Here is a 23,990-nt window from a genome sequence, read left to right on the forward strand (position 1 = left end):
TGGTTTTAAAAGCATTTTAAAATTGATTTGAAAAACCTTGATGAAGCTTTCCTAGTGATAGCATTCATCATTGAACATTGTGATACAAAGTTGAGTTAAACTTGAACTATTTCAAAGTTTTTGAACTTTGTATCAAGATTGAAAAATGGAAACTATTTTCATAGAAAACTATTTTTCCTTGATAGTGTATGATATGAGGAATGTATCCTCAAGGTTTTATAATTTTTGAAATTTTCTGGAATTTTTAAAGGGTTTCTGAATTTCGGAAGAGGAAAATCAGAAATCTGTGTTTAGAGCCTTGATCGGTCTGCGGACCGATCCAGGGAAGCGTGGATCGGTCTGCAGACCGATCCAGTGAGATCCAGTGCGATCAGTGAGGTGTGGATCGGTCACTGGACCGGTCCAGATGGACTCTGATCGGTCTGGGGACCGATCAGGGCGTGCCAACTTGCCTGATTTCAGTCTGTTGTCTGAAAGTTCAGCTAGAAGTTGGGTTTTGTGGATTTCTAAAGGTTTGGAACTCACAAAGACATTGTTGGTGCAATGGTCAAGGGGGAGTTGACCTTTAGGGGGAGTTTTACCTAATTGTCAAGGGGGAGTTTTTACTCCTTAAGACTTTTGAGGATTAGTGATATGGGATTATCACTAAGTTGATTGTTGAGTTTAGTATCAAGGGGGAAATTAAGAGTTTCAATGAAAGGTATGGGACTTTCATTAGGAAGAAACTCTTGACCTTGATACCCTCCTTTTTCTTTTTGATGTGTGTCAAAAAGGGGAGAGTGTTCATTGGAGAATTATTGGAGAACCCAAGTTAGGTTATCGGGTTAACCTAAGCTAGGGGAAGAATGTCAAGGAATGTTCGAGGAAGAACATTGGAATTCTTTTTGATGTGTGTCAAAAAGGGGGAGAATTATTGGAGAACCCAAGTTAGGTTATCGGGTTAACCTAAGGGGAGAATGTCCAGAGAATGTTCAAGGAAAGAACATTGGACATTGGAAGATGGTTGGAAAACCTAAGTTAGGTTATCGGGTTAACCTAACTTGATTATGGGTTTTGTCAAACATCAAAAAGGGGGAGATTGTTGGTGCAACCTTAGGTCAAGGTTGGCCTGGTTGACCCGACTCGAGGTGACTTGACTCGAGTTGTATTTTGATGTTTGACTTGGGAAGATTGTCGGTGCAACCTTAGGTCAAGGTTGACCTAGTTGAGTTGCATGTTGATGTTTGACACTCGTGAGAGAGTTCTATTCTTGATGTTTGACAAGAATAGATGTTTGGGAAATTGTTGGTGCAACCGTAGGTCAAGGTTGACCTAGTTGACCTGATTCGGGAAAAGTCCAAGCAGGGAGCTTGGCACGAGTGCACTGGAGAAGTCCAAGTATGGATACTTGGCACGGAGAAGTCCAAGCAGGAAGCTTGACATGAGAAAGTCCTAACTGGGATGTTAGGCAGTTGGAAAGTCCTGGTAAGTGAAGCCAGGCAGTGGGAAAGTCCTAACTGGGATGTTAGGCAGTTGGAAAGTCCTGGTGAGTGAAGCCAGGCAGTGAGAAAGTCCTAACTGGGATGTTAGGCAGTGTGAAAACCCTAGTGAGTGAAGCTAGATGAAAGTCCTGGTGAGTGAACCCAGGCAAGGGAAAATCCAGATGGATCAGGGATGATCGGACTTCTGGTGTTGGAAAGTCCAAGTAGGTCAAGGGAGTGATCGGATACTTGGCACGAAAAGGAAAATCCAGATGGATCAGGGATGATCGGACATCTGGTGTGGAAAAGTCTAAGTGGGTCAAAGGATTGACGGACACTTAGCGGGAGTGCTAGCAGGTCAAGGGAGGACCGGATGCTAGGCATGATGTACCAACAGTCAAGGTTGACGGATGTTGGTGTGGAAGCCTTAGGTTTAGGGTGAGAAGTTTGGATCGGGCCGCATCGATCCAATGATCCATGGCTCATCCGATCGGTGCGGTGACCGATCGGTGACCGATCGATATGCTCGATGGTTATCGATCGGTGCGAGACCGATCGAGATCGATGGCAAACTAGCGAGAAGAAGCCTGATCGGTCTACGGACCGATCGGGAGGTTCCTGATCGATCTGTGGACCGATCGGGAAACACTGAGTTTCACCGGATCGGTCTGCGGACCGATCAGATGTTGCTGATCGGTCCACAGATCGATCAGTGACTGCGTAGCAACGGCTAGTTTCTTCATTGTCTTCGCCGGTATAAAGGGGTCGAGGGCTGCTTCTTCTTCTTTTTCTTCTAGAACTTCTGTTCTTCTGACAACTGAGCTTTGATTGAGCTCGCCTCCGAAGCTTCGCGTGAGCTTCCAGTCGTCGACCAGCTACTGCGTTTGGGTTGTGAAGTTGCTGCTTCACCTCCAGTCGACAAGAAAGCAAGCAATTGGTAGAGTGCTATTGTATTCATATTGTATTGCTTTTCTTACTGTTCTTGTACTCTTTGTTTGCTGTTGCAAACGTTTGTAGCGAGGTTTCTCCACCCACAAGGAGTATATTGTATTAGCCGGTTCTCCGGGGACTCATCCACCGACTGATTGACTGGACTCGTCCACCTTACGGACACGCCGAGGAGTAGGAGCCCTAATCTCCGAACCTCGTTACATCCTTGTGTTAAGGTTTGTTTTTCTTCTCTTTCGTTTCTTTTTATTTTCCGCTGCGCTAACACGTTTTGTAGAAAGAAACGACGATTTGGGGTCGGCTATTCACACCCCCCCTCTCTAGCCGAGTACGAACGATCCTAACAGAAATGACTTAGGATATCTAAAATTATTGAGGTGATTCGAGTGATTCTAGGCACCTCCAGCAATTCTAGACATTTCGAGTTATCTTAGTCATATAAATGCAACGTGGATGATGAGTCAAAGGGCATATATCGGGATGATATCCTACGTATCTTACGTCGCACCCCATACACAACTAAAAAAGTTAGTTTAAAACTATTTTTATATTTAATATGATAACTTAACTCCTAAATCCTAAAGATAAAATTATAAATGAATTTAAAAAATTATATATATATATATATATATATATATATATATATATATATATATATATATATATATATATTGACCAACATAACAAAAGTTTTTTTACTGGCAGGTTACCATTTGGGGTTTTATCTTTTGGATTTAGGATTGGGTTATAGTATTAAGCAAAAAAATGAAAAATGAAAAAAAAAAATAATAATAATAAGTACTCACAAGGTATGCAAGGTAAGGCGTGTGGAATAACAAAACTCTATATATATAGAAGGTTGATATAGTACCCGACTGGTAGTCTACAATTGAGAGGTTGGGGTACCTGGAAGTAATCAAAACACTCCAAAGTGAATGCACTCTAGATGCCCGAATCACTTCCGAGTGCCCTGACCTCTCATTCGCAGACGACGAATTGAGCACCCTATCAACTATATATCCTTGCTCGTTCACGTCGCTCGTCTGGGACTAAGTGGTCGAGGCATTCAAAAGTGATCCAGGCTTCCCAAAATAAATGCGCTCGGAGCGACTTCATGTGTCCTAGCCCTTACTAACCTAACTAGTCTTTGAGATGGACAACCCTCCCCCTGATTCATCCACTAGATAAATTCAGAAGTGCTCGTGATAGTACGTTGGCATTTGACCTCCATGTTGTGTATACTTCAAACTGGGTACTCAAACCGTGGATCCTTCAACATAATATTTTCCTCCAAATTAAGTGTTCACACATGTCCTAGTTGAGGATTAATCTGTGGTGCTCTAGTTGAGGATTAATCCGTGGTGCTCTAAGTATCCACCTTGATACTTTACTACTGCATCGTGCTTGAGGGATTAGAATCTCTATTATATTTTTTTTAATTGACATTACGTATCTAGTTCTTCAAAGTGACTAATACTTGGATAACCAATCCGATCCCATAGAAATTTTTCATCGATCATCAAAATAAATCAAGAAATACTAATAGAAGCTCATCGACCAACGTTCTCAAGCCCGCTTCTCATTGAAAAAAATTCTTACAGTACACCATAACTGAAATTCAAATCTTAAATCTCTTAATTATCTTTAGAAGATCTAATCATTGCGCCATTGCCCCGGAGACTAAGGCACTCTTTTATATGATTTTATCTCAAATGGTTATAATTTATCAGCAATCATCCTTAAGCAAATTTACCGAAGATTATATTGTTTTATTTTAATTAGGCTTAAATTGAATCAGTGTTGTCGTGTTGGGCAAAACACTAAGAACAAAAGGAATATGACATGAACAAAATATGTATTTTTTTAATATAATAAAAAAATGCTTTTACAAGCAACCATTGCATATTTGTTCAGACATGAGGCTTTTAATGGTAAGTTTAATCCAAGTTTTGAGCTAAAGATTCTAGTCAAACACTTTCCTAACTGAACACAACTTTCTTCCATATAAATAATGTGTACAAACTGATTTTTACTAATATATACACACTAAGTAAAATCTTTTTGCTAATACACACAAAATATATTAATATAGAAAACCTACCAAACATAACAACCAAATCTTTATCCCACTGATTGAGATATTTTTGTTAATACATGCAAAATATAGAAAACCTGCAAAACATATTATCGGCCAGAAGGATTTCTATTCCATGACAAGTAGGAAGGATCCCCAAGTTTCCTGCAAGAAGGAAGAAAGTAAATTAGCAAAAGATATCACAAAATATTGGTCACTTTGTATATTATATATACATCATTCAACCTAATCTAATATTACCCTTTTCTGGTAGGTAATAATATTTCTCTGCAGTAGCTTACTAGTTAATAGTTTTAAACCAGAAAGATGAGAGAAAACAAAAGAGTTCAGTGTGTAATGACTTAACATAGAGTAAATATACAAATAATGACATCCAATATTAAAAAGAAACATGATAGAAATTATCATATTCATGAAAAGGACGATATGGCCATGAAACAACCTTTAGTATGAAAGTCCAAACAAATCAAAATGCATAAGAAATAAGGTATGAATATACCAGCAACGATTAAAGTTGCTGAGTAAAAGAAGAAAATTTAAAGGCACTGCCACTTTGGATTTTCAGTGTTACTTAATCCCTCAACAAATCATGTCCCATACAATAAATCACTTCAACTAGTACCAAATATATAAACCATGTAATATCATGCTTACATTTCTGTATTTTTTTTTATTTGAGGGGAACTCATATAATTTATATCATGGGGTTCGTATCCAAGTATACTTGCTGACCATCGCTCAAATTTCATTTTTTTTAGGAAAATATAATTTACCTGTCAAAAGATAGTGCTACTTCACTTTCCTTCTAAGAAATTGTTATCAATTAGCCTTTCTGAGTTTACCTATATTGCGACTTACCCTTACAATTACATGATAGATTCAATCTTCTGTTATTTGTAAGACTATTTAAATACCCCAAGCGATCCTACTGAGGTGAATTGCAAATTCTTAATTTGAGTTTCATCTTTCTGCTTCACGAATGCAACTCTTCTTCCTATTCCTCTTGTCTCAAATCCTTGATCATCTTTTTGTTCATACTCTTCTGCTCTGAGAACTTTTCCAGCTTCTTTACTTTTCTTCCCTTTGTACCTCTTCCTTGAATCTCTAATACCCTCCTTGCCCAAAGAGACTAAAAAGACTGGTGCCCCCTCTTTAGTCGCTAATGGTCAAGTGAGCTCTGGTTGGGCATGCTTAAATATCACGGCGTAGGCCTTTTGTCTGAAAATGTGTTTCTTGTGCTTTTACATGGTACAAGAGTTGCTTCCTCATCTTTGATAACAATGGAACTGAGGGTGCATAAGTTATGAATAAAAAGTTGCTTCCTCTCTTTAGTCCCACGTGGTAAGTGAGACCCCCTTGGGTATGTTGAAGTATAAAGAACCCAAGATAGGCACGCATTTTATTTTGTACTAAATTTGTCAGGATTTTAGATCCCTACACTTAATTTTACATTTCCTGTACTCTCTTCTAAACTAAATTTTAACATCATATGTACTCTTCCGTGTTACTTCCTTTTTTCTAAATACTTTCAATATACCCTCTCCATGAGCTCTTCTTCCATCTTCCGCCTCCTCTTTCAAGCTTTCTTCTTCTTCTTTCATTCCACCATGAATTTCTTAGCAATTAAGCTAGGGTTTCACTATTCAAAGGGTGATAGGGCGGCATATACATTGTTTGAACGTGTTTCTTGGAAATCATTAAGAGAGGAACAATGATAAAATTGTTCAAATTTCTTTTCCTTCCTATATATTCCTCATTAGCTGTTGGAGACAGTGAGGAGGGATCAACCAAACTTTGGGTAGTGGAACAAGCAAGAGGCATGAAGCAAGAAGCAAGAAGCAAGAAGCAAGAAGCAAGAAGCAAGAAGCAAGAGGCCAAGTAAAAATATTAAGAAAAACTTTATGTTTTCCTAGAGTCATCCGGATCGTCCTTATGAGCAAAGTGACAAAAAATCTCTCAACGGCCAAACTAAGATTATGCTATATGTTAGATGGGAAAGCTGTTTTGCCCATATTTTATGTTGAGTCACTATAGAATAAAGTAAATTAATCAACTTATTACACTCATAACACACCCCGTATAAAAAACATATCAATCATTCAATATAAAATAGACAAAATATGACAATTTAATCAACATGAAGAATACATGCATATAATCATCTAAAATATTATCACTTGCTAAACAAAATTCACTTATAGAGCTGCTTAGAATTTTTATTTGATTTAGTAAAGTCTTAAATCAATTCAACTGAACAAATAAGAAATTTTTTTATTAACTGATGTGGGCAGCATATGCCACATGCAGCCTATGCAGGCTCCGGTCAAATTAACAATGCAACCGCTTTTAAAAAACATTATAAGGATCAGTATTAAAAAATAAGAATATTGAGGATAAATTATTAAAGAAGACAGAACTTAAAATGTGACTTCAATATAGCACCTTCAATGCTATGACTGAAAAAGCAAGTTACTTAATAGCATGAAAATTGTTATATAAATCTCTCTCATAGTTGGAAACTACACATGGATTTTTGTGGTTATGCTAAGTCATCCTTCCACAAAGTACACAAACTTCACCTAATCAATGTAACATGACCCATTAAATATAATCCATAGCAAAAGATAATGAAGAAAGCACTGAACAAATTTATTATTGTTTGTACAGTTTTATCTATTTGGGGGCTGAAAATTTATTATTGTTTATACAGTTTTGTCAATTTGAGGGCTGAAAAATTTTCTGTGATTGGGCACCTAATATAGTGTTCATTTACTATATCCCAAAGGTAATACTTTCAAACTAAAAATATTACTAGTGGGGCATTTGATTGCAAACCATTAGTTAGTTTTTGAGTCACAATCCAAAATGCAAATAATATAAATAATATTTGCAAATATGTATGTTAACCATTCCACATACAATATCAATCATATTTGAAATTATAGTTCTCAATTGACTAATATGAAAGTACATTCTAATTCTAATTGTTTTACATGCATGATATAATTATTTCTAATTATTTTAATCGAAACTAAAATTTATAAGATCTTGTTAGAATAATCACTTGTACAAACATCAGTACCAAAATTGTATTTTACTTATTAGCTTTTACCGATATCTTAGATCCTCATAAAGTTAAAAACAAAAGGGAACTTATTTCATTAAACTTTCTTATAAATTCATCGTTATTAATCTATAAAGGTGATGGCATCACTGTGATATCATTTTTAAAACTAGCTAAAACAACAAACTTCAAAATTTTCATCTTATTTTAAAAGTCAATATCTTATGGTAGAACATATCGCATTTATGCTAACATCATTTACTTAATCTAGTAGAAAGTTGTTCTAGATTTCTACACATTTTTTGTTTTATATTATCTTAAATGGATACATAAAAAGTAGACATTAGTTGAAAATCTGTAATCTTTCTTCCATATTTCTGTAAGATTTACCTATATATTTTTTATTTTAACGTGAATTCATGTTAGTTAAGGCTAAAAATGTGACTTCCTGATCAGTTCAAGCCGCAAGTAGCAAATGTAGATTTTGATTTTAAGGACTGCCAATTGAACTTTCACGTTTCAAGCAATTTGCAGGCAACCAAATGACTGCATAGCCTGTCTGCTACTCTCTTTGTTCTACATAGTGCATAGGCAATCAAACAGTCCTAAGTGAATCCATAAAGAGCACCCATTAAGCATAGGAAAACATATTGCCGTGAGAGTAGTTCAAGAATTCTAACTCCCAAGGTTAAACTAAACTAAAAAGTTCCATAACAGGTTGTAGTTATGTTGGTTTCAATACAAGAAATTACCAAATAGGAATTAGTAGTGAAAGAGCATACCTAGGCTTCACCAAGTACACCCCAGTAAAGGCTATGGCCAAAAAGAAGCATAATCCTCCAATAGTGAGATATGTGATGCCAATAAAATCATTTTTTCCACCAAGCCAGCTTGAGGTGGAAAGAACCAACTTCTTTTTGCCACTAAAACTATATGTGTTGTAGTTGTTCTTTATTGTTACCGTTATGGTATCATTTTCCCTAAGATTTTGTTCTATTTTCCCATATGACTTCCTGAATGTTGGAAGGGCAGCAGTACGCATCCAGACAATGAGATCTTCCTGCTGACTCAGCTGCACAACAAAAGCATAAAAGTTGAGTCTATCTATTAGATTCAGTTGCTAAAAAAGGAAATCATAATGAAATTAAAACCTAACAACGTACTTATGAAAGCATGGGAAGAAATTGAATGCAAAACAACAAACTAAGAAGAGATCAACTGTAAAAAGAAAAAAAACTGCTGACAATAGCTCAGGACCAAGCATTTGGTGCATAACATATTTAACAGCTAATGCATTCCCAACTAAATACCAGTTGAAAATTTTCAAGCAAGAAAGAATGGGAAATGAATGGCACAATCTTAAATACACAGCAAACTCATTGGATTTCAGTTGTAAGAGACTGAGTCATTTTTTGAACCTGAAGAAACACTAAGCCATAAAATTGTCATAGAATTTTTCACTAGTTAGCAGGATGTCTTAAGAGTAATTTAAGTAGAAAATGAAAACCATATTACTTAGCAAGTCAAACACTCAAATGATTTGTTCTTCAGAAGTGTAGGTTGCAGTTGCAACACGAAAATATGTAGCAGGTAATTAAAAAAAAAACAGAGTCTCACTGGTGTGTTTTCATCAAGTGAAGCACCGCCTATCAAGGTACCATTCTGAAAGTTCCTCGGAAAGACATCATTTCCAAATTTGTGATCCCTGTCACTCTTCCAGGAAATGCCCCTCTTATTCACAGTCAAATTTTGGTTCCCAATGGAAAAATTGTAAGTATCATTAAATAAACTCCATGCTATAAGACCACACGGGACAATTGGAGAACCATTAGATGCGTCTTCTGGATCACAACCACTTGTGTCATTTGCTTTCCCACGATCCTTCAGTTGTGCATCATTTCGGCTCTTTACATATCTAGAAGAAAATTCAACACCGATCAACCAGTAAGTTAAACAATGAAAAATTGTTTGTCAATATCTGTATAGGGATAAAACATAATGACTGTATGACATCAAAAATTGAACCAAAGGTCATAGGAAAGTGAGTGATTATATAACATGGTATGCTACTAGTGAAAATAGTATTGCTAGCTATAGAAGGTTGTGCTGCACATACCTCCTATGGTTTTGGTAGAAGTTATCTAGTTGATAGTAGACATAAATGGGTGGATCCATGTCTTTTGGTACCTAAGAGAAAGATAATGGTGTTAATAGTCGTTGGCTTTTGTAAAGCTGCATTAGTTGTCAAGATAACCTACAATGAGCAAGTTATCAACAACAACAAACTAAAGATCCGGTTACATATCATGATGACATAAATTAATTTTTCTCTCTCCGCTTCATTGCAGCAATAAGTATCAAAGATTAAAAGTACAAGAAATCCTTGTTACCCTGAGTGTTATATTGCAGGTTTTATCAATATTTTTATCCTGGATGTATGCAACCTTATAAGCCTTCGTGTTGTTCCCTGGTATGCAGTCGGCATCATAACGTTTCACAATTTCAACAACCTACAAACAAAACTAACAGTCGGATATAAACAGTGCTACAGGACATCAAAGAAACTAGTCATCTTATCAACAATTAGCATACATTGGTAGAGGCCCGCAGTGCTGCAATACCAATGGGAATGAAGATGACGCCAATAAGTGTGAAAACAGAGATCACCTGCAAGATATGGCATGAGATTTTCGTATCAGATATCCAGTTCCAAACTTAGTATCATAAATTTTGTATAGAGAACACAAAGCTTACCCATCTTGGAGTAAGGATTGGTTTACAAGCTGGGAGCTCCTGCTGTGTAAACCTGGAATCTGAGTACCCGATTGAAAACAAACAAGATCAATAGATTCAGAAGAGATATTTTAGCATGAATCAAACTGGATATGCAAGGGGGTTTAGGAAAAACTATTGTAAAACCACTCTCATCAATATGCAAAGAAACATAAGTAAATGTAGAGAATTAGCTGGATTTCTCTATTTGTGAATACTGAAATTTCCTCTTAAGCTTCAGTGATTGCCTTAGCTTGACTAAGTCAGATTGACAACGAAGCCCAACCAAATGAATTAGCTCTTTAAAAGGCATATTTTGTGTCAAGAGGAAGGCACCTCATACTGATCAACATCATACTCACCACAATTTTGTGCTACTTTTTAATCAAATATAAAGCTCCAAAATGGGTTCTCAAGCAAATTGATCAACAAGCAAAGGCTTCCCTCTTACTCCTTGTATAGAGTGCTAAGGAATCATTTGTCTAGTTGGATGAGACAGTCATATCATGAATTAAAATGTTGTTCCATGCCGGACAAAAGTGGCAAAATTTACCATTCCACCCACTATCCGGCACTGGTGCACGGCACTGCGGGCAGCGGGTGTGTGATACATAAATCCTAATAAAACCTTATGTAATTAACCTTAGCTTAATAATTTCAATCAACTCTAAGCTATAATAAGGATAATTTAAAACAAGCTTAATCAAAACCTAATAAAACTATGCCACATATATATATATATAATTTAAATTTCAAAAATATATAATTAATTTTTTATTTATTTTTTTATCTAGCATATGGAGGCGATATGGTCCCGTATTTAAAATATTTTTTTTTTATTTTTGTGTATTTTAATTTTCTAATATTTAGATTAAATTTTCTTTTAATTAATATATTTTATATTTAAAAAATACTGAAACCATATCGATACGGACCGAAACCATATCGTTCCAGTCATAAATCAAAATTTTGATACGGCTCGAGATTTTAAACCATAGTGGCAAAAAGGCGAATACGCTCGCCCCCAGCGCCCCGCCAACCCGTCCCAGGGCCAACACGGAGGAGGTAAATCACGGGCAGCCTTTAGAATAGTGACTAGCATATAAGGGAGGTATTTACCTCGGCTTTGCCGAGATTCGAACCTCAGACCTCATAGTGACAACACCTCATGCGCTAGCCACTAGACCCATCCGAGGGGACCTCGAGATTTTAAACCATGAGTCATATTATCATGGACTCATTAAGAAACAAGGGATCATTGATTTATAGGAAGCTAACACAACAATACCTGAAAAATGGTGGTGGACCTTGCTTAATTTAGTCAATGGTCCTTCATCCTCAAGGAAAATTGGCATCAAACTAGTTAAAAGGCATTCTCTTTTGTTTGGAAGGGTATTATACAATCCTCTACCCTCTTCCTAGATGGAATACAAAGCAGAGTGGGAATGGAGAGTCAATTAACTTCTAAAAGGAAGCTTGGGTTAGCTCATTAGCCTTGGCTTTGACCTTCCCAGACAATTGCAAGGATTTTGGACCAAGCGCCTGCATCAAACTGAAATAATCTGGAAAGCCTACCTACTTTACCCTTTTATAGTATGGAGGTTATAATCGGCTGAACTGCAATGGAGTTGTAGAACAATGTTGAATAGCAAAAAAAAATCTTTGGCCACAATATCTTAACAAAAATTGTTGACAAAAAGCAATTTATATTGGGAAGAACGGCCAGGGAGTTGTAGAATAGAGTTGGAAATTAAAAAAAAAAAAACATTGTCTCCAATCCAATTATGTTAGAATAGGTGTTATAATGTCAGCTTTGTATGCTCATTGCCGAGAGAAGGATGAGGAAAGAAATCATATTTGCTGAAATGCAATTTGGTGGCATATGTTAAAAAAATTAATCACTGAGTTCACACCGGAAAGAATGTGTTAACTACAGTTACCTGCTCCATGGTGAATGGTGCTTGTGGACATCGCAACCGAAAAATTTAAGAAAATATTTGGAACTGCTTTTGCGATTCAGTGTATTGATTGTTCAAACCTTAGGGTAAGAGATTAGGAGAGTTCTGTTTATAGCCGTACACTGTTATTTGTAAAATGAAATCCCACCGTGGCCGTCTTTCCCTCGGGGTAAAAATACGAATCAAAACACGCCAGAGGATGATCGAGCAACAACAAGACAACAAGAGAGAGACGAGTGCGGTACCCAAATCCCAAATCTAATTAGAAAGGATGAAAAAAAAAAAAGAAGGAAATTCCAATAAAAAAAAAAGTTTGAATAGATGCACACAAAAGCAAACCCGTAAACAAAATTTTCATTGCAAATCCCATATCTAACAACAAACAATAAATCGATCTTACACTTTGGCCTGTTGGAATTCCTCCTGGGAGCTGATACATCTCCCGATCCAGAGCTCGTGCCAGCGGCCGAATTGTTCATCCCCTAAAACACGAGAAAGCTCGCCAGATGGAAAAAGTTGAGATTTTCTGATCAAAGACGCGCAAAAAAACTGCTCTGGTCTTTCGAGAAACCAAACAAGATCAGATCTTTCTCAGAATCAAAGGGGATTTGGCTTTGCTTATAGTAGTAGTTGTTCTGCTCCCAGGGTAATCGAGTCGTCGTTTGACCGCGTAGCGAAGGCGACTTCGAATGGAAACGGTAGAGAAGAGGGTTAAGTTGTGCCGGAGGTTCTACAATTGAACTGGTCAGAGGCGACGACTGGTGATGCTCAATAACGAAGTGTATTTTACAGTGGTGGCGTGTTCAATGAATGATCGAGATTTGTTAGTAGAAGGATGGCCCATGGCTCGTACATGGAATCGGAAGAGGAAAGGGGCTTCCGTTGCAGCGAGCGTTGGAGGAGATCCCATTAGTCAAGGGAAAAATTATTGGAGGACGCCTTGTTTTTTTGGTAATCCAAGTGTTCGATTCGCCGACTAATCAAAGTTTGAACGGCGTTTTGTTGAAGGAGACACTGAATTTTTTTAAAAAAAAAAATGCACCGTAGTTTTATTTTTCCTAAAAACACATTTAATTTCAAAAATATCAGTTCCACCTTTCAATACTAAATTAAAATAAAAAAATTATTTAAATGGAACCAAACTAAACCGAACCAAATAAAAATAAAATAAAAACTTAATTTTTTATCAAGAATTTTCATACACAAGTCATTGATAACCTAAAAAAACTCTATTTTTTTAAAAAAAAATGTTATTAAACTCACAATATTTTTTAAAAAACTTCAATATTTTTTAAATTAAAATTTTTAATAAAAAAATATAAAACAAGGTTAATAAAAAAATTATAAAATTAAAGGACGGTTAATAAAAGTAAAAAATAAAAATTATTTTTATCTTTTTTAAAGCTAATTACACGAGGAAAAAATGAAATAAATTTTTTAAAAATAATTAAATAACTATATATATATATATATATATATATATATATATATATATATATATATATATATATATATATATAAAATCTTAGTATTGATTTCATCAAAGTATTACCATGTTAGTACTGATTTCGTAAAAGCATCATTATCTTCATGTTGATTTCATCAAAGCATCATCACTTTGGCTTTGTTTTCTTTGAAGCATCATCACCTTGGTGATCTAAAGATGAAATATCTATTAGACAAATAATTGGACAAATAATTTATTGGAGATTCTAGAGAATTAGTCAAATTTAAATATATAAAATTAAATTCAATTTATTTGTTGAAATAATCTAAGTTGATAATCTCAAGTTGTCAGTAGGGGTTAGTTTTTGCCAAGTGTACGTGTAGACTGGTCGAACAGACAGAGAGGTCGAACGAGAAGACCAGCCGAGTGGGAAGTATAACCGACCAGGTTGTATAGCAGATCAGGCACAGTCGACCGAGTGGTAGATCAATTGAGCGGGCAGAATGATCGAACAGAGAATCTAACCGGATAGAGCGATCGATCGGGTAAAGTAGAGCAGTCGACCGGGTGGTTCAGCCGAGCAGGTTGAGAAGTTGAGTAGTCTGAGAGGTCGAGCAAATTTGTGGTCGACTTGCCGAGCGAGTGACTGGCCGAGTTGCCGAGCGAGTGAGTGGTCGAGTGAGCAAGTGGTTGAGCTAGCAAGCGGCCCAGCTAGCGAGCGACCGAGACAGTGAGCGGTCGAGCAAGCGAGCAGCCGAGCAAGTGAGCAACCGTGCGAGTGAGCAATCGAGGGAATATTCAGCCAGCCGAGCAAAAAAACAGAGCCACCAAACGAGTGAACGGCCAAACGAGCGTGCAGCCGAGCTGAGGAAGAGGTCGAACGAATAAGCAAACGGGCGACCAGGCGAGCAGAGAAGTCGAGCGGTCAAGTGGGCGACCGAGTGAGTGAACGACCGACCGGGCAAAGAGGCCGAGCAGGTAAATGGACCGAGGCCTTCGATGGTCACAGTTTCCTTAAAATATATTCGTCCAACCTCTGACTGTGCTTTGAGATTTACTTGGGTTGTTTGTTAACTAAGATACAATAGTTAACCGTGATTCCCATCAAGCATTGATGGTCACAACGAACTGAGTAGTACCCGACTGCTATCACGAGCACTCTGCCGAGCAAGAGTTGCACGACAGAAGAGGAGGGGAATGGAGGTGGAGAACTACTGCTTCTTTTATGTGTGTCTTACTCAAGACCATGGTCTTCCTTTATATAGGAGCATCATCCCTTACCAGGATTGAATGACGAGTAATGGTCATTCAATACCTAGGGATTAATGATAGCTGGCAACAATCAATAATTGACCATTACTATCCAAGAAGTTACGAAAATAATGGTTAATGCTTCTGTTACCTTCTTGAGCAATAAAAAAAAAATTCACTTGGTAAAATATTAGTTGTTCTACTTAGGAAAATTTTGCCCCGACTGAGCATTTGACCCGCGTAGGTCGTGCTCGCACACAAGTTAACATAGCTCAGTGTAATCCGGACCCTGGATTTGCACTCACACGTGCGAGAGAGTCTCTCCCCATGTATTTGTTCGCATCATCAATGCATGTGAATTAATATAAACCAACTAATATGTCTTGAAACTCCCAATGTGAGACTAAAGTCTCATTCACAATGGAAAGCTTATTTTCTCTTCCGCCACTTCTCCATTCACATATATCTAACAATCCCCCACATGAATGAAGATAGGATATGTGATAGCATTTAGCACTTGAGTCCAGTATAAGACAAATAGGTTTTATCCTTTGAACCTTCCCTTGTAAAGATCTGTTTGCTTGCTGACTGATAGTAGACACAATGTCCTTGAATTATTCTGTCGTTTGTGCAAGCATTGACATATCTCACCTAAGTCTCTCCCTGATACAGCTCAATTTTCATGTGTGTGTTCGTTCTTGGTCATGAGCACGCCTGATTCTGTGCGAAGTTTTAAGAATTGTGCCTCCAATTCTCTTCGAAGTTGCCCCACTTCTTTATCACATAGGTAATCTCTTAAGAGCATTCTCATTACTCTACTTGAATCTTAAAAGTCGTATGCTCAACCTCCATCCTTCACTGATCCATTAGGTCATTCCCCCACAGTGAGTAACTTTATTGATACAATTAGGTTGTCCTTTTAAACCTAGTTCTTGGGATCTCCTATCTATATAGGTTGGGTTTCCTTTACAACAACATTTCTCATCGACCTCATGCCCATCTCTCGCAATGAGCTGCAAGTAACTTTTTGTTTAACCCCTTGGTTAACGGATCTGCTAGGTTATCCTTCGACTTCACATAATCAACAACGATAACTCCTGTTGAGAGTAGTTGTCTAATGGTATTATGTCTATGACGTTTATATCTACACTTACCATTATATAGATGACTTTGTGCATGACCGATTGTTGATTGACTATCGCAATGTATGTAATTGCCGGTGCAGGTTTCAATCATCTCAGAATATCTTCTAAGAATTGTCATAGTCATCGAGCCTCTTCACCACATTTGTCAAAAGTCACAAACTCAGATTCCATCATGGATATAGTTATTACCGTTTGCTTAGAAGATTTCCAGAAAATAGCTGCACCTCCCAGAGTGAATATATATCCAATCATAGACTTAGAATCTTTTATGTCAAATATCCAACTCGCATCACTGTATCCTTCAATCATTGCAGGATATCTTTTATAGTACAGTCTATATTCACGGGTATACCTCAAGTACATAAGTACTTTTATTATCCCTTTTCAGTGCTCAACATCGGGATTACTCATGTATCTACTCAATTTACTTACTGCGTAGGTCAAGTCTGGTAATATACAACTCATCAGGTACATCAGACTTCCAATTACTCGAGAGTGCTCTATCTAAGAGATACTTTCGCTTCAATTTTTCAATAGATTTGATTCATATCTATCGGCGTTCGTGCCAACACAGTATCACTCTTAGTGAATTTCTCAAGAATTTTATCCCCATAATGAGACTGACTAAGAACAAGTTCTTCTGTTGTTCTAAGAATTTTGATTCCTAGAATACATCAGCTAGGCTCATGTCTTTCATGTCAAATCTTGAGTTTAATATATCCTTAGTGGATTTGATTATCTTATCATTGTTCCCAATGATAAGTAGGTCATCTATATATAGACACAAGATAATGTAGTCATTCTCTATGGCTTTCATGTAGATACATTTATTACACTCATTGATTTTGAATCAACATTTCTTCATGGTATTATCAAATTTCTCATGCCACTGCTTTGTGCTTGTTTCAAGCCATATAATGACTTCACCAATCTACAAACCTTATTTTTCTAACCTGGTACAAAAAACCCCTCAGGTTGCTCCATGTAGATTTCCTCTCCTAAATCCCCGTTTAGAAAGGCTATCTTTACATCCATCTGATGTATTTTGAGATTTCATAAAGCGGCTATAGTCAATAATACTCTAATGGAAGTTATTCTCGACACAGGAGAATACGTATCAAAGTAATCAAGGCATTCTCGTTGTTGATATCCTTTAATTACCAATCTAGCCTTATACTTATCAATTGTGTCATCTGACTTCACTTTCTTCTTAAAAATTCACTTGCAACCTAGCGGTTTTCTTCTAGGAGGAAGATCCATAAGTTTCCAAGTGTGATTTTACAAGATAGATTCTATCTTAGATGCAATTGTCTCTCTCCAGTGAGGTCCATCAGAAGAACTTACTGCTTTTGAGTAACTTCGGGGCTCACTTTCCAACATGAAAGTGATAAAATCTAATCCGTAGGATTTTTCTACCCGAGTTCTTTTGCTCCATCTAAGCTCAACTTCGACTGGTTCATCATCATCTTCTTCACCTTATATTTCATATACCCATTTTGAGGAACTAGCATCCTCTCGAGTCTTATACGGAAACATCTGCTCAAAGAACGAGACATTTCTCGATTATATTATCGAGTTCTTGTATATATCCGGTATTTGTGAATCATATACAAAAAAATTGATACGCACTATTGTTATGTGCATATCCAATAAATATACAATTAATAGTTTTTGGTCCTATTTTAATCCTTTTCGGATTAGGCACCAACACTTTCGCAAGACACCCCTACATTCATAAATATTTATAAGATGATTGTTGTTTATTCCACAACTCATAAGGGCTCTTATCTATTTTCTTGCGGGGTACATTATTTAAAAGGTAATTAGCTGTTAACACAACTTCCCCCCACGTGAACTCTGGCAGTCCAAAACTTAATAAAAGAGCATTCATCATCTCTTTAGAGTTTGATTCTTACACTCAATAATTCCATTTTGCTGAGAAGTAAAAGGAGTTGTTATTTTGTGTCTGATCATATGTTCAGCACATAACTCAGCAAACGACGATACATATTTATTGTCTCGGTTACTTCGAACCACCTTATCTTTTTATTAAGTTGGTTTTTAACCTCATTTTTATAGAAAATAAATTTCTCTATAGTTTTATCCTTACTTTTGAGAAGATATTCATAACAGTATTTTGTGTTATCATCTACAAAAATGATGAAATATTTATTACCACCACGTGTTGGCGTACCTTTAGGTCGCATACGTCAGTGTGGATTAGGTCAAGTGGTTTGTTACTTCTTTCAATATGTTGAAAGAATGACCTTGTCATTTTCACTTCAATACAAATCTCACACTTGTATTTTGGGTTAAGGTGGAATGTAGGTAAGCTTTACATGTTTATTAATTTATGCAATACATTGTAGTTAACATGTTCTAGTCTACCATGCCACAAACACGAAAACTTAAGTATATAAATAGAAGAGCTTTCATTTTTATTTATCTTAGGCTTAATGGCGATTACATTGAGTTTGAATAGCCCATTAGATATATTGCCCCTCTCGACAAACATTTTATTCTTAGACAATACAACTCTATCTGACTCAAAAATAATACAAAAGTCATGCTTGCTTAACAGTGATCTAGACACTAGATTCTTCCGAATTTTTGAAACATACAACACATTGTTCATAGTAAGGTCCTTACCCGAGGTCATCTTTAGCACCACTTTTTCTTGGCCCATGATGTCTTAGGTTGCTGAGTTCCCTATGAACAATTTATCTCCATTGACTTCTTTGAAATTGTGGAGCAACTCCTTGTTACAGCAGACATGTCTGGTGGCTCCAGTATTGATCCACCATTTCCGCGGGTTTGAACCCACCAAGTTCAACTCAGAGACCACAGTGCAAAGGCCATCCATTTCTGGTCCCTCGTTCAGGTTGGCTTCTTGCTTCTTCTTTGGCATTCTGCACTCCGAAAATTTGTGACCAACTCGGTCATAGTTGAAGCACTTCCCAAAGAACTTTTTCTTACTGATGGCTCCTCTGGGTCCCATTTTAGAAGATTTGCGGTTCTTTCGTTTCGAGCTTTGACCATGCTCAACCACGTTGGCTTTTACAGTATCTTGATATAACAGCTTTCTCTCTGACTCTTGTTATCTTCTTCGATGCAAAGTCTAACAATGAGTTCCTCCACATTAATCTTCTTCCGCTTGTACTTTAGATAGTTCTTGAAGTCCCTCCAGCTGGAAGGCAACTTCTTATTGATAGCATCCACCTGGAAGGTTTCACTCATAATCATCTCTTCTGAGTGGATCTGATACAAAATCACCTAAAGCTCCTGGACTTGGCTGATCACTGTCTTGGAGTCAACCATCTTGTAATTCAGGAATCGGCCTACAAAGAACTTCTTGGTCCCTGCATCCTCCATCTTGTACTTCTTATCCAGGGACTCTGACAGCTCTTTAGCTGTTCTGTTCATGTTATACACAGCGTATAATGAATCAGCAAGGCAGTTGAGAATGTAGTTTTGGCAATGGAACTCAGAATAAGTCTATGCATTCACTACACTGATGGTCTGCACATCAACATCCTCAGCATGCTTCAGAGGGTTCTCGGTCAAAAATCGAGCCAAATTGAGCGTGGTCAAGTAGAAGAGCATTTTCTGCTGCCACCTCTTAAAGTTTAGCCCACTGAACTTCTCTGGCTTTTCCTCATGATTGATTGACACAGTTCCAATTAGGGTACAGGAGGCCTTCATGTGTTGAGTTTGTTGCACCTCAACACTTTGTTCTATGGTCATCTCAACAGAATTGAGTCTGTTTCAAGATTGTTAAACAATCTGTCGGAGATTCTGGGAAATTAACTGAATTTAAATATACAAAATTAAATTCAACTTATCTGTTGAAAAAACCTAAGCTGATAATCTCATAATACCAGCGGGGGTTGGTTTATGTCAAGTGCTAAGTGCAGACTGGTCGAGCAGATAGAAAGGTCGAGTGGGCAGACCAACCGAGCAGACAGTATAGCCGATCAGGCAAAGTCGACCGAATGGTAGATCAGGCGAGCGGGCAGAGTGGTCTAACAGAGAGTCTGACCGGAAGAGCGGTCGATTGAGTAAACTAGAGTAGTCGACCGAGTTGTTCATCCAAGCAGGCTGAGAAGCTTAGCAGGCCGAGAGGCCGAGCAAACGTGCGGATGAGTTGTCGAGCAAGCGAGTGGCATTGCAAGTGAGCGGTCGAGCGAGTGAGCAGCCAGCCGAGCAGAAAAGTAAAGCGACCGAACGAGTGAACAGCAGGACGGGCGTGAAACCAAGCGGAGGAAGAGGTCGAGCAAATGAGCGAACTGGCGGGCAGAGAAGTCTAGCGGGTGAGCGAGCGTGATTCCCACCAAGCATTGATGGTCACGACGAACTGAGTAGTACCCTACTGTTATCACAGGCACTTCGTCGAACATGAGTTAAATGACAGAGGAGGAGGGGAACGGAGGTAGAGAGCTACTGCTTCTTTTCTACGTGCAGGTCGTGCTCGTACACTAGTTAACATGGTTCAATACAATCCTGGCCCTGGATTTGGACCCCCTTGCGCATCCATGCGTGAGAGAGTCTCTCCCCATGAATGTTTTCACATCATCGATGCATGTAAATCAATCTAAACTAACTAATATGCCTTGAAACTCCCAATATGGAACTAAAGTCTTATTCACAATGGAGAGCTTCTTTCTTCTTCCATCACTTCTCCATTCATATATATCCAATAATATCAAAAGATTTATAGTCCAATATATTACTTTCACTCTTCTAAATCTTACTGTACTAAAAAAATTCTTGATTCATAATCTTTATTAATTTAGAGAAATTATTTAAAAGTTCAGTTTCCTTTATTTTGGCATAGTGTCATATTTAGACTTTAACACCTCTAATTTACTCTATGACAATACTATTAACTTCCTTACACTCTCTTTGAGTTTATCCATGCTACATTTTAAAAATTTTAGAAGAATCTAAGTCATTCATGAGTTTTGATTTTAACATATTAGATAAGTCAATTTCAATCTAAACTTTATCCAATAAGTTGCTTTTACTCTCCTAAGTCTCTCCTAAGTCTCACCATGCTAAAAAAACCTCTTAATTTATAACCCCTATTAGTTTTAAAAAATTATTTTAAAAATGCATCCTTAGTATTGATTTCGATAAACCATCTTCACATTACTACTAATTTCATTAAAGCATCACCATCTTTATGTTGATTTCATCCAAGTATCACCACCTTAGTGTTGATTTAGTCAAGGTGGTGATGCTTTGACGACCAATGTGGTGATACTTTGACGAAATCAGTAAAGATATTTTAATGAAATCAATACTAAGGTTGAATTTTTAAAATAATTTCTCTAAACAGATAAGGTCATGAATTAAGAGTTTTTGAGCATGATAAAACTCAAGCGAGTAAAAGGACCTTATTGGATAAAATTTGAACTAAAATTGACTTATCTAGATACATCAATCACTTTTGGTCCAAATTTATTGATGGCTTAGGCATAGATAAAATCAGGAGAGTGCAATGAAATTATTGGTGTTGTCCTATGCCAAAAGTAAAGAAGGCTGAATTTTTTAAATATTTGTTCTAAATGGATAGAATTAAGAGTTTTTTGGCATAGTGAAACTTAGGAGAGTGAAGGAATTTATTGGATAAAGTTTAGATTGAAATTGAATTATCTAGATTAATTAATAAGTTTTGGTCAAAATTTATTGATTGCTAAGATGTTTTTGAAATTTTAACATGGACAAAATCAAGAGAGTGCAAGAAAATTATTAGTATTATCCTAAGTAAATAAGAGGTGTTAAATTCTAAATATGACATTGTATCAAAATAAAGAAAATTAATTTTTAAAATAAAATTTATAAACGGATAGAAATTATGAATCGATTTTTTTTAGCACCATGAAACTCAAAAGAGTGAACTTATTGAATCGAATCTCTTGATATTCTATCTTTAGATCACCAACAGAAAATTAATTTTTTAAATAAAATTTATAAACGGATAGAAATTATGAATCGATTTTTTTTAGCACCATAAAACTCAAAAGAGTGAACTTATTGAATCGAATCTCTTGATATTCTATCTTTAGATCACCAACATGATAATGCTTTGATGAAAATAATGTCAAGTGGTGATGTTTTGACAAAATTAGCACCAAAGTGCTAATGCTTTGAAAAATTAGTGCTAAAATGATGATACGTTTAAAAAATCAATATTAAGATTTGATGAATTTTGATGAATTTAATATCGATATGGTGATATTTTAACGAAATCAGTGGTGATGCTCTGAGCAGCAGCACTGAGGTGATAATGTTTTAACCAAATCAACAACACAATATTTTTTTTATTTTTGATTTTTCTGTTTCGTTTTTTTTCTTGTAATTAGCTAAAAAAATAAAAAGTAATTTTTTACTTTTGTTAACGTTCATTTAATTTTTATAATTTTTTAACCTTCTTTTGTATTGTTAAAAATATTAATTTTTTATTAAAACTATAATTTTTTTATAAAAAATATGGATAAATTTAAAAGATTTGACTTATATTTTTTTTAAAATAAACATTTTATGATGATCAATGATTTATGTATGAAATTCCTTAATGAAATAATTATGTTTTTATTTTTTTTCTTGCTTTCGTCAGTTCAAAAAGATGGGAAGGTATTTTTGGAATTAAGTGCTTCCTTTGGAAACAATAAATTATGATGCACCTTTTTGGGAATTCCATATCTTTAAGTGCTTCGTTTGGTAAAATGCCAAAGTTTGAAGTACAACTTATATATATGCTTCGCTTCGAAGTGTGGATTCATGAAAAAGAATCTCGAGACCCCCACGGAGTGTGGTCTAGTTGTAAAGAAATTTGAATTCTAATAAAAAATAAATATTCTAGAGATTAGCCTTTAAGTATGCATGAGTTGAGCTCTGAATTTACTCGATAGGTGAAATAAAAGGGAAGATAGTAAGATTAGTTGAGTGAAGCTGTGACTTCTATATTATAAAATAAAATTAAAAAGGATATCAGGATAGAAAAAACAGTAATTGACCTAAATGCGCATTTAAAATTAAGAAATTCTCCAAAGATGTATCTAACTTTCATATTTCCCAAAAGACGCACTTATTTTCTAATTTATCCCTTCCATCAATCACTATGATACTGCATTCAAATAATAGTAATATTGTGATACTGAATTTTAAAGAATAGTATCATTGTGATATTAATTTTCAAAATACAATCCACGATGGTGCTCGCTTTAGGGTTTATGCAGCACCACAATGACACTGATTTTTTAAATATAACATCATTATGGTGTTGTTTTTTGAAATACAGTATTATTATGATGTTGTTCTTTGAAATCCAACACCTAATAATGTTGATTTTTGAAAATCAATACTAAAGTAGATTGGCATTGTTGAATAAGTGTGAATGGAGAAGAGGTGGAAGAGAAGAAGCTCCATTGTGAATGGGACTTTAGTCCCACATTGGAAGTTTCAAGGCAAGTTTGTTGGTTTATATTGATTCACATGCATTGAAGATGTGAACAAATGCATGGGGAGAGGCTCTCTCTCACGCGTGAGTGCGAGGGGGGGTGCAAATCCAGGGCCCGGATTGCATTGAACCAAGTTGACTCGTGCGCGAGCGCGACCTGCGCACACGAATGCCGGACCGGTCGGGACAAAAATTTGCCCAAGCAGAACAATCAACATTTTGCCACGTTGAACTTTTTGTTGCTGTAAAACGGATACATTAATTCGAGATTAATGCAGAATAAAACCGGCCGAATAATAATGAGTGAAACGGTAGCCGTTTCGCTGTTCGGCTAATAATGACCATTAAGGTCATTAACACTGTCGTTGATCTGAGCTCCTATATAAGG

At 36.4% G+C, this 23,990-nt stretch overlaps 1 protein-coding gene across 2 annotated transcripts; it reads right to left on the bottom strand.

The window, feature by feature from the left end:
• Nucleotides 1–4,383: 4,383 nt before the first annotated feature.
• On the bottom strand, nucleotides 4,384–13,027 carry LOC121967199 (ALA-interacting subunit 1-like). Of its 2 annotated transcripts, none has more exons than XM_042517274.1 (8): nucleotides 12,698–13,027; nucleotides 10,322–10,380; nucleotides 10,160–10,234; nucleotides 10,012–10,077; nucleotides 9,684–9,754; nucleotides 9,185–9,482; nucleotides 8,350–8,639; nucleotides 4,384–4,647 (listed from the first exon to the last, which is right to left on the bottom strand). In XM_042517274.1, exons 1-8 carry the CDS (start codon nucleotides 12,774–12,776, stop codon nucleotides 4,593–4,595), a joined length of 993 nt encoding a protein of 330 aa, XP_042373208.1. In that variant the 5' UTR covers nucleotides 12,777–13,027; the 3' UTR covers nucleotides 4,384–4,592. The 2 variants fall into 2 exon arrangements, with proteins under 2 accessions (XP_042373208.1, XP_042373207.1); XM_042517273.1 differs by having other exon boundaries at nucleotides 9,958–10,077; nucleotides 12,698–13,023.
• Between the last annotated feature and the right edge of the window lie 10,963 nt (nucleotides 13,028–23,990).

This window comes from Zingiber officinale, chromosome 3B (assembly GCF_018446385.1).
Source record: "Zingiber officinale cultivar Zhangliang chromosome 3B, Zo_v1.1, whole genome shotgun sequence".
NCBI classification, from domain to species: Eukaryota; Viridiplantae; Streptophyta; class Magnoliopsida; order Zingiberales; family Zingiberaceae; genus Zingiber; species Zingiber officinale.

Excerpts from the sequence above, each read along its gene's own strand:
- LOC121967199 (XM_042517273.1), bottom strand. The coding sequence starts at position 12,776 with ATGAACAATTCGGCCGCTGGCACGAGCTCTGGATCGGGAGATGTATCA. Across the intron at positions 9,483-9,683 it reads TTCTACCAAAACCATAGGAG|ATATGTAAAGAGCCGAAATG; the intron begins GTATGTGCAGCA and ends ATTTTCTTCTAG. Across the intron at positions 8,640-9,184 it reads CACTTGATGAAAACACACCA|CTGAGTCAGCAGGAAGATCT; the intron begins GTGAGACTCTGT and ends TTTGTTGTGCAG.